Raw genomic sequence first — 11,404 nt, 5'->3', positions numbered from 1 at the left:
AATGGGTACAGGGTTTCTTTTTGGAACGATGAAATGTTCTAAAACTGATTGGAGTGATGGATACACAACTCTGTGACTGTATACTAAATCCTATTGAATTGTACTCTTTAAAAGAGTGGATTTTATGGCATTTGGATTTTATCTCTGTGATGCTGTGATTTATAATCAATCTCAAAATCTAAGCAACTAGATCATATACACTAATATATCATTCCAAATATGTATCAAGTTTGTCTTGAGTACTTTCCATGTGCCAGGCAGGAAGATTTGACTTCATAATCTCATCTAAGCATCACAAAAACCTTGTGAAATATGTATATTATATCCAGAAACTGAGGCTCAGGGATGTTAGGTAATCCACAGTGGCCGAGCTGTGAGTTTAACCTAGGTACAATTCCAAACACAGCACTCCTAACCTCTATGTAATAATGTTTCAGTTGTATAGTGTGTGTTTTCTTTCCCTAGTTAGATTAAGACTAGGAGGGCAAGGATTTTATTTTGTGTTTCCTTCATGGTCTCGTCATTGCTGTACTTGCTACTATACCTAGTGCTCAATAAATACTTAATGAATGCCAAATGGAGCTGCAGCTAGTTGAAAATACCAATTCTTTCAAAAAGGATTTAGATTTTAGATTCATGGGTAATATATTTATCATGGATCATTAAAAGAAGCAAGGATATCTGAGTCCATTCTTAATCCCCAAGATGTCTTGGTGGAGCAGGGACCACACTTTCACAACCTTTGGTGCTTTCTTATGAGTAAGAATTGATTGAGTCAGATGGATTATGGATCTGACCCAATGTGATCATTCTTAGATTCTTCGGGTCCTTTTCTGTTTCCTAGTATCTCCTAGCCTAAACGGGCCTACCTTGCTGCTGATGCCTCTCCCTGTTTGTCTTTCTTTGCAGCCACATCCCTCTTCTTGTGCATTTGAGTAAGATATGGTGCCTATGGGAGGCAGGCATTGAAGTGCAACAGGCCAGGTTTTATCAAAGGTGGTCAACAATAATTATGGTGTGGTGTCAAGCAAGTCGTGCCTCTGAGCCTCAGCTTACACATCAGTAAAATGGAACTAAACAAGCTTCCTCCTCCAAGATGTCAGTATTGTCAGAATTTCACATTTAATAGTTTAATATTTATAGGCAGCTGGAGACACATTATAGAGAGATTGGGGTCTATAAATCAATCTAGATGGGATTAATTATCTGTATACAGGTGGCTTGAAATCATCTTCCATTTTCCTGCTGCCTGCATTAGAAACACCCACAGTTGAGCGTGAGAGCTGAGGGGTGGGGGTCAGATGTGTAGACAAGCAAGCTAAGGAAGGAAGACTGAGAGTGAGGTGGAGGCTCTCCTGCTGTGTTCCGCTTCACTCCTGACACACACATGCACACACGCACCCAACTCCCCCCATCACACCCCATCTACCTTCCCCATACCTGCCCAGAATCACTGGTCCTAACAAGGCACAGAGGTGGAAAATCCCATGGGTTCTTTGGCCAGGAAGCCTCTTATTGTCCTGTTCTGACGACCAGCGAGGCAAATGGGAAAACACTGCCCTCCCCCTTTTCTCGCTCCCCGGCACGTCAGGCTTGTTAGTGAGGATGGGACGCAGTCTCAGGCCCCACGCAATCCTTTCGCAAAGCCAAGAAGTGTGTGTGTTTTGTGTGTGTGTTGTGTGTGTGTATTGTGTGTAGGGTGGAGGATTGGGGGTGGGATCCCATGACGTTACCGGCTCCGCCTCCCGGTGTATATAAGGGGCGCTTGGCGCGCAACGACCCCAAGCCGCAGCTTTGAAGCCTGAGCGGCCGAACTCGGCAGCTCCAACCCAACTCGGCTTAACTCCGCCTCACCGAGCCCAATCCAAGGCTCTCTGCTCCCTAGGTTTGCAACAGCTCTCTGGTAAGCGTTGGGGACCCACACGTGTGTCGGAGGGGGGACGGCGAGGGTCCGGGCGTACCTAGCATTCTCAGGCAACCATGGCATGCAGTTGCATCAACGGGGCCGTGACCTGTTGCTGGCGAGACCCCCGCCCCGGGAGTTAGGGCTCCCGTCTCCACCCCAGCTCCAAACCATTTCTAGATGGGGACAGGAAAATCTGGGACCTGAGTCGGGGGGCATCGGGTGGACCCCTTCCTCTCTGCTGAGAGGAGACTGCAAGCAATCTCGGGATGCCCTGGGGCCCCTTTCGGGGCGCATCTCCAAATCTTTAGATGTCGAAGCCCCGCCTCGCTGTTGATGCTTGCCGGTCAGCCTAGCAGGGCTTGGGAGGAAGTAGGGGATCATTTGCTTACTCCCCTGGGCGACGGCTGCGCTAGTTGAGCAGTGTGGGCTTGGTAAGGAGGGATGGAATTGAGTAGGTGCTTACTTTTAATCTGCAGCAAGGTTGGTCCCCTCTCCTTCTGGGGGGTCTGGGGGCTGTGTCTGTTTGAAGCCCCATGGGCAAGCCCCTGGGACCAGCTCTGTTTAATTCCCAAATAGCCACAGGCCAAGGAACTGACACATTCGGTTTCAGGATTCCTGGGTTGAGATTAGGATAAACCCTAACAGTTCCTGGCAAGAGAAAGAGACCTAATATTGATTGAGCACTTACTAGGCGCCAGCCATTCTACTTCAGGGGGCTTTCACGTGCCATTTCTGAAATTAGCCCTTCCAGAAACCTTGTAAGGTATTGTAATTCCTACTTGTATATGAAGAAACTGAGGTCAGAGGTAAAGTGACTTGCCTCTGTCCCTTCCATATCCCCCTCCCCATTTCCCAATAGCTCCTTTGCTTGGTGGAGTGGGTCTTGTAATTCGCTTTCAGAGTTTAGGGATAATGAGCCCTATTGAAGGGCTTTTGTCTTGTTTTTCACCAGATCATCCTCTTCAATTCCTGCTAGAATGCCGTGGCAAGCATTTCGCAGATTTGGTCAAAAGCTGGTACGCAGACGTACACTGGAGTCAGGCATGGCTGAGACTCGCCTTGCCAGATGTCTAAGCACTCTGGATTTAGTGGCCCTGGGTGTGGGCAGCACATTGGGTGCAGGCGTGTATGTCCTGGCTGGAGAGGTGGCCAAAGATAAAGCAGGGCCATCCATTGTGATCTGCTTTTTGGTGGCTGCCCTGTCTTCTGTGTTGGCTGGGCTGTGCTATGCAGAGTTTGGTGCCCGGGTTCCCCGTTCTGGTTCGGCATATCTCTACAGCTATGTCACTGTGGGTGAACTCTGGGCCTTCGCCACTGGCTGGAACCTCATCCTCTCCTATGTCATTGGTGAGATATGGTAGGGGAGGGAGGGAACTGCACAGCCAGCAAAGGGGTTTGGGGTCAGGAAATCTGGGTGGAATGGTGAAGCCGAAGTATTCTTTATATTATTCACAGGCCCTCAATCTCCCTAAATGTGTGGGTTTGTTGGGGGTCTGGGAGGGTTGAAGGTGTGGAGAAATTGCTCATTCTACCCATCTCCGTCCTAGTTTCCTTAATCAAGTGAATGGTTTTGGTTCTTAAAAAGTAAGAATAGGCCAGGTGCAGTGGCTCACGACTATAATCCCAACGCTTTGGGAAGCCGAGGCAGACAGATCACCTGAGGTCAGGAGTTCAAGACCAGCCCGACCAACCTGGTGAAACCCTGTCTCTACTAAAAATACAAAAGTTAGCTGGGCAGAGTGGCTTACGCCTGTAGTCCCAACTACTCAGGAGGTTGAGGCAGGAGAATCTCTTGAACCTAGGAGGCAGAGGTTGCAGGGAGCAGAGACTGTGCCACTGCACTCCATCCTGGGTGACAGAGTGAGACTTGGTCTCAAAACAAAACAAAACAAAAGTAAGAATAGGTGAAAATGGCAGGGACTTGTGTGAGCCTGGGGTCTGGGAAGAAGGGAACTTGACCACATGTTTCTCCCTCTGCTACACCAGGTACAGCAAGTGTGGCCCGGGCCTGGAGCTCTGCTTTTGACAACCTGATTGGGAACCACATCTCTAAGACTCTGCAGGGATCCATTGCACTGCACGTCCCCCATGTCCTTGCAGAATATCCAGATTTCTTTGCTTTGGGCCTTGTGTTGCTGCTCACTGGTGAGGCAAAGAGCAGGATATAATGGTGGGGGGGTTGGGCCAGGAGGGGCTAGGCCCTGGGGCCAGGGATAAGGATGGGGGATGGGCCTGAGAAAGGCTTAAGGAAGGTGATAATGGTGGGGAAGAAGAAAAGCTGGAAAGGAACCTAGAAGCAGGGCAACAAAGCTTGGACTGAAGACTTTCTGGGAGTACTGAATGTATTTCTCCCACAGGATTGTTGGCTCTCGGGGCTAGTGAGTCGGCCCTGGTTACCAAAGTGTTCACAGGCGTAAACCTTTTGGTTCTTGGGTTCGTCATCATCTCTGGCTTCATTAAGGGGGACCTCCACAACTGGAAGCTCACAGAAGAGGACTACGAATTGGCCATGGCTGAACTCAATGACACCTATAGGTTAGAGGGTTACTCTTAGGAGCTGCAGAGCTGGGAAAATGAAGGGGAAGAGGGAGATCTGTGCTGAAGGATTCTGGATGGGGATGGGAAAAAATGGGAGGCTGGACTTTGAAGACCTAGCTAACTGGTTTGACATTAGAGAAAAGACACAGAGTTGGATGAACACACCCTTACATTCTCCACCCCTTCTTCCACTCTAGCTTGGGCCCTCTAGGCTCTGGAGGATTTGTGCCTTTTGGCTTCGAGGGAATTCTCCGCGGAGCAGCGACCTGTTTCTATGCATTTGTTGGTTTCGACTGTATTGCTACCACTGGTAACACAGTCATTCCATTCTGTTTGGGGCTTGGGCACAGTGCGTGCCCAGGCTGTATGCAGACTGGGGGTGGTAGAGGAGTGGGCCTGCTTCCCTGATTTAGAAACTTGCAACCCTTCTTGCAGGAGAAGAAGCCCAGAATCCCCAGCATTCCATCCCGATGGGCATTGTGATCTCGCTGTCTGTCTGCTTTTTGGCGTATTTTGGTGTCTCTTCTGCACTCACCCTCATGATGCCTTACTACCAGCTTCAGCCTGAGAGCCCTTTGCCTGAGGCATTTCTCTACATTGGATGGGCTCCTGCCCGCTATGTTGTGGCTGTTGGCTCCCTCTGTGCTCTTTCTACCAGGTCAGTGTCAAATGTTTGTTTTCTTCTGCTGTCAGAGTCTCAGGTTATAGCATTCAGTACCAGAGAATACCCCTTAAAAGGGCTGTGAGGGGAAGGTGGAGACCCTTAAACATACAGGCTTGGGAAGAGCGATCCCCGTCAACTCATGCCACCCTGGACATTCTGCTCTCCAGCCTCCTGGGCTCCATGTTCCCCATGCCTCGGGTGATCTACGCGATGGCAGAGGATGGCCTCCTGTTCCGTGTACTTGCTCGGATCCACACCGGCACACGCACCCCAATCATAGCCACTGTGGTCTCTGGCATTATTGCAGGTAACAGACCTTCTTTCCCTTTCCCTTAGTTGTTTTGCCAACTTCTTTAACTTTGCCACTCCTTTCTCTCATTTCTTGTTTCCTGCCTATTAATTTTAGCATTCATGGCATTCCTCTTCAAACTCACTGATCTTGTGGACCTCATGTCAATTGGGACCCTGCTTGCTTACTCCCTGGTGTCAATTTGTGTTCTCATCCTCAGGTGAGACTCTCTTCCTCTGCGTACTGTGATTTGGATTTTTATTCTTGGGTGAGGAATGATGGGGATCTGCTGCTCCTCTTTCCTCCTCCGCCTTCATTATTCCAACTTTCTTTTTTTCTTTTCTTTTTTTTTTTTTTTTTTTTTTTTTTTGAGACAGAGTCTCGCTCTGTCGCCCAGGCTGGAGTGCAGTGGCGCAATCTTGGATCACTGCAAGTTCCGCCTCCCGGGTCCACGCCATTCTCCTGCCTCAGCCTCCCGATTAGCTGGGACTACAGGCGCCCGCCACTGCGCTCAGCTAATTTTGTTTTTGTATTTTTAGTAGAGACGGGGTTTCACTGTGTTAGCCAGGATGGTCTTGACCTCGTGATCCACTCGCCTCGGCCTCCCAAAGTGCTGGGATTACAGGCATGAGCCACCGCACCCGGCTATTCCAACTTTCTTTGAGGAATCTGGGTATCTCACCCTGCCAAAAAGAACTTCCCTTAATGGTGATGAGAAAGGTTAAGCTGCCTGGGAGAAGATGGTAAAGTGAGTAAAGGTTGTTCTTAATACTGCCATCTTACTTTTGCCTCAGGTATCAACCTGATCAGGAGACAAAGACTGGGGAAGAAGTGGAGTTGCAGGAGGAGCCGATAACTACTGAATCAGAGAAGCTGACCCTATGGGGACTATTTTGCCCATTCAACTCCATCCCCACTCCACTCTCTGGCCAAGTTGTCTATGTTTGTTCCTCATTGCTTGGTGAGCAGTGGAATTTTTCTGGGGTGGCTTTGAGGTCAGCGTGATTGGGTGGAAGCGTGTGGCATTTGGTGGCTGAGGAAGAACTAGAGAGAGTGCGACTCTCCTTGGAATGGGGTTTTTAATGTCTTAGCATGTTGGTCTTAAGAGTTGGTTTTGATGTCTCTCAACTTGACCTTTGAAGCTGTCCTGCTGACTGCTGTTTGCCTGGTGCTGGCCCAGTGGTCAGTTCCATTGCTTTCTGGAGACCTGGTGTGGATTGCAGTGGTTGTGCTGCTCCTGCTGCTCATTATTGGGATCACTGTGGTCATCTGGAGACAGCCACAGAGCTCCACTCCCCTTCACTTTAAGGTAAATAAACTCTCTCTTTTTCCCTTGCCAGCCCATCTTGGGAGAATAGGCTCCAGATATCTTGAGGTCTAATAAAGTTTATAGATATTCTTTAATTGAACATGAAAGGGAAGATATAGGAGGTACCTAGGCCAAAGTCTTCTTCTCTGATCCTCTTTAGTTCCTTTCCAGTTCCATTTACCCAAACTGCATATTCTTGAAGTCTCATAGGTATGCTAAATGAGCAGCCACTGAAATGCAGAGGACAAGTAAGAGTTGGATTCGCCCTTTTCTGGCCTGCATAGGATAGGGATCTCTTTCTAGGTCACCCTGTGGTATGTACAAAGAAGATTTTACTTTGCTTTCAGGTGCCTGCTTTGCCTCTCCTCCCACTAATGAGCATCTTTGTGAATATTTACCTTATGATGCAGATGACAGCTGGTACCTGGGCCCGATTTGGGGTCTGGATGTTGATTGGTAGGTATACACTTGGGAAGAGTAGGCTTCTTTGGTGTCCTAGCCCAACTCCTTTCCCTCTTGGTCTCAAGTAGGAGACCTATGAAGCCTTTACACCCCCACCTCACAGCTACCTTTCCCCACTAGGTTTTGCTATCTACTTCGGCTATGGGATCCAGCACAGCATGGAAGAGATTAAGAGTAACCAACCCTCACGCAAGTCTAGAGCCAAAACTATAGACCTTGATCCCAGCACTCTCGGTGTTCACTCAGTCTGACATCGTCACACCTAAATGCTGTCTGGTCCCCTGCACAATAATGGAGAGCACTCCTGACTCCAGTGACAGCCAGCCCTCCCCTGTGATGGTGGTGGTGGATACTAATACAGTTCTGTATGATGTGAAGGATGTGTCTTTGCTATTTCTTGTCTATTTTAACCCGTCTGCTTCTAAATGATGTCTAGCTGCTTACCAACTTCAAAAAATGATATTAAAAGAAAGTAGAAAAATAAACTGTGTCCTGTTTTTTGCTTGCTAAAGATGTAGAGCCTGACTTTTAAGAGTGAAGAGCCTCAGAGAAGGGTCCTTTGTGTTTTCTCCAGTTACCACAAAAGCATCTGCTGTGCCTGCGGGTGCTTCTTGTTGAATCAGGGTTTGAGGAGGGTGGTGTAAGTAGGTAGCCATCCGGTCCAGTCACACTTAGAGGAATGGTCTTGAGATATGTTTTCCCCTCATTACACTAAAGTTTAGGCTCTGGATAAGTAGATAGCAACACTTGTCTCTGGGATTGGGGTGGACTCTGATAGCAACACTGACATTGGTTAGGGCCTACACTGAAGCTATTGGCTTCTGTTCCACCTCTTCTAGTTGGACCAGTCCCACACTCCTGTGACTGCCTGAGCATCAGAAATTTTGGCTGGGGTGTTTGGCTGCTGGGAGGGGTGGATAGTCAGGGGATTTGGTAAGGGACCACATATATTAATATATGGGTACTGATTGCTGCAGAAGTAGTAGGAAAATAGAGGTCAGAGCTCTGCTCAGACCAAGAACTATTCACTCATCCATTTATTCAACAAACATAGGTGAAGCTCCTATAAAACGTTAGGTCCTGTGCTGGGTGCTGGGGATACAAATGTGAATAAAACATAATCCCCGCCCTCAAGGAACTCACAATCTTGTGGAGGAGACAAGCAGGTAAACATGACTACAAAACAATGTGATTTGTACCAGGACAGTGCAGAGTGCTGTGGAAGCACAAAGAAGGACATGCTTGACCTGAGTCTGCAGTAGATGGACTGAGGGAAGGGCTTGGCTGTCAGTGTACAGTGTGCAAGAAACCACGGAAGTATGAAAAAACAGATTCAAATTGTGTTTGGGGTGTAGCATACAGTTTAATGTGGCTGGAGGGTAGCATATATGCAGCTGTGGTAAAAGATAAAAGGCTGTATACATGGCCTTGTATACTAAGGAATTTAGATGTTATAAGTGTGTGTGCGGAGAAAAAGAGGTGGGAAGGCCAGGTGCGGTGGCTCATGCCTGTAATCCCAACACTTTGGGAGGCTGAGGTGGCTGGATCGCTTGAGCCCAGGAGTTCCAGGTCGGCCTGGGCAATATAGTGAGACCCTGTTCCTACAAAAAATATAAAAAATTAGCTGGACATGGTGGTGCACATATGTAGTCCCAGCTACTCAGGAGGCTGAGGTGGGAGGGATCCCTTGAGCCTGGTAAGTTGAGTCTGTAGCGAGCTGTGATAGTGCCACTGTACTTCTGCCTGGGTGACAGAGTGAGACTCTGTTTCAAAAAAAAAAAAAGGTGGGGAGCCACTGGACAACTCTAAGCAGGGGAGTGGTTGGATTTGTGAGTGTGAGTCTGGCAGCAGTAAGGAAGATGTCTCGGAAGTGAGTGGGACAAGCTAGAGCAGGAAGATAATAGCTACCATTTATTGAGCATTTATTATATTCCATTACTCTGCATACAATCTCATTAAGTCTTTTCAATAACCCGATGAAATAGATGTTAAGGTAGTTATTTTTTGCAAATGAGGAAACAGGCTTTAGGTGAGAAATATGCTTTAGGTCACATAATGTAGAAAGGTCAGAGCCAGGAAAGAAGCCCAGTTTTGTTTGACTCTGCAGCTTATACTCTAACCACTATGCAACATTCCTAGTACTAATTGGCTATGTCATTTGGGCAAAATATTTCAGAGTTTTGATCAGTTGAATGCACAGGGTAAAAAAGGAGTGAGTGACATCTGGGTAAAGTTTCTAGGTGAATGACCAAACCATTAACTAATATAAGGGAGCATAAAAGGAAAAGAATATTTGGAAAATAATAATTCAGTTCCAGGTATGATGAGTTTATAAACATACATGTGCTTTTAGCTTCATATATAGGTGAAGATATACAGTCCTACAATTGAAATTTGGAGCTAGGATAGAGGTCTGGGCTAAAGTTATAGATTTAGGAGTCAACAACTCAGAGGACAAATATAATGTGATAGAGGCTGTGTGGGGCCAAAGATGACCTTTGGGCAAAATAAACTAAATCAAAAGAAGAAAAGTATTTTGCAGCACAAATTGTATAATTTCCTTTATATACAAACAGCTCTTACAGATCAATAGGAAAGAAATGAACAACCTGATAGAAAAATTAGCAAAGGTTGTAAATAGTTTTCAGAAAAGGATATAAAACAGCAACAAATAGAAGAGGGATGCTCAACTTCACTATTAAAGAAGTACACATGAAAACAAACATGGGGTGTTAGTTCTTACCTTACAGACTGACAAACAAATTTAAATGACTAGGCAAAAGCGAGGCAATAAAGAAAGTGAGGCAAAAGTGAGGGTAAACAGGCAGTCTCATGCATGATGGTGCTATACATTCTTGTAACTTTTGTGGCAGGCAATTTGATGATAAGAATTAAAAACACATTCCTTTTCGTCTGACAATTCCACCCCACCACCTGAATTTTAAAATTTACATATGTATAGGAAAAAATTTACATATGTATAAGGATGTTTGCTTTTCTTTTTCTTTTTTTTTTGAGACCGGGTCTCATTTTATTATCCAGGCTGGAGTGCAGTGGTGCAATCACAGCTCAATGCAGCCTGGAACTCCTGAGATCCAAGAGATCTTCCCACCTCAGCCTCTCCAGTAGCTAGGAAGGATGTTTACTTTTATAGGAATTTAAAAAATTATAGGAATTTTTTATATTTGCATATGTATAAACATTATAAAAATTTACATGCGTATAAGGATGTTTACTGTGGCATTGTTAATAACAACATAAAACTCGGAAGCTACCTAATGTGCATCAGCAAGAAACTAGTTAAATAAGTTATAATACATTGATTCGGGGAATACTTACGCAGCCATTAAAAGAACAAGAGAACCATGTGTGCCAATAGGTGACACAAAAGACCTTCAAGACACTCTGTTAAGTAAAAATGAAAAAAAAACTCGCCGGGCGCGGTGGCTTAAGCCTGCAATCCCAGCACTTTGGGAGGCCGAGACGGGCGGATCACGAGGTCAGGAAATCGAGACCATACTGGCTAATACGGTGAAACCCCGTCTCTACTAAAAAATACAAAAAACTAGCCGGGCGAGGTGGCGGGCGCCAGTAGTCCCAGCTACTCGGGAGGCTGAGGCAGGAAAATGGCGTAAACCCGGGAGGCGGAGCTTGCAGTGAGCTGAGATCCGGCCACTGTACTCCAGCCTGGGTGACAGAGCGAGACTCCGTCTCAAAAAAACAAAAACAAACAAACAAACAAAAAAAAAAACAAAAACTGAAGGCCGGGCGCAGTGGCTCACGCCTGTAATCCCAGCACCGGCCAAGATGGTGAAACCCTGTCTCTACTAAAAATACAAAAATTAGCTAGGCGCAGTGGCAGGTGCCTGTAATCCCAGCTACTTGGGAGGCTGAGGCAGGAGAATTGCTTGAAACAGGGTAGCAGAGGCTGCAGTGAGCCAAGATCGTGCCACTGCAATCCAGCCTGGGTGACAGAGTAAGACTCCATCTCAAAAACAAAACAAAACAAAACTCAAGTCACAAAGTGCAGAATATTTGTGAAAGAACAAAAGAGAATGTACTTATACATCATATTTTTTTCTGGAAAAATATATAAGGAACTGTTAAACTCTGGTTTCTCTTCTGTACTTTTTCTTTTTTTTTTTTTTTTTTAACTGAGTACAAACAATACTATTTTCATTCCTTTTATAATGATCATAATAGTAAAAGATTAGGGGAACTCTAACATTTAAGGGA

The 11,404-nt window shown here is 46.3% G+C and overlaps 1 protein-coding gene across 1 annotated transcript; it reads left to right on the top strand.

The window, feature by feature from the left end:
• Window positions 1-2,858: 2,858 nt before the first annotated feature.
• SLC7A3 (solute carrier family 7 member 3) lies at window positions 2,859-7,653 on the top strand. Its single transcript, XM_050776239.1, has 11 exons — window positions 2,859-3,253; window positions 3,893-4,051; window positions 4,264-4,441; window positions 4,642-4,754; window positions 4,880-5,102; window positions 5,276-5,415; window positions 5,515-5,617; window positions 6,192-6,358; window positions 6,540-6,706; window positions 7,054-7,162; window positions 7,289-7,653. The coding sequence occupies exons 1-11, from the start codon at window positions 2,884-2,886 to the stop codon at window positions 7,417-7,419; spliced, it is 1,860 nt and encodes a 619-aa protein (XP_050632196.1). The 5' UTR covers window positions 2,859-2,883; the 3' UTR covers window positions 7,420-7,653.
• Window positions 7,654-11,404: the final 3,751 nt, after the last annotated feature.

The sequence above is a fragment of the Macaca thibetana genome, chromosome X (genome assembly GCF_024542745.1).
Source record: "Macaca thibetana thibetana isolate TM-01 chromosome X, ASM2454274v1, whole genome shotgun sequence".
In the NCBI taxonomy this organism is placed as follows: Eukaryota; Metazoa; Chordata; class Mammalia; order Primates; family Cercopithecidae; genus Macaca; species Macaca thibetana.
This window is presented reverse-complemented; position numbering and strand designations above follow the sequence as displayed.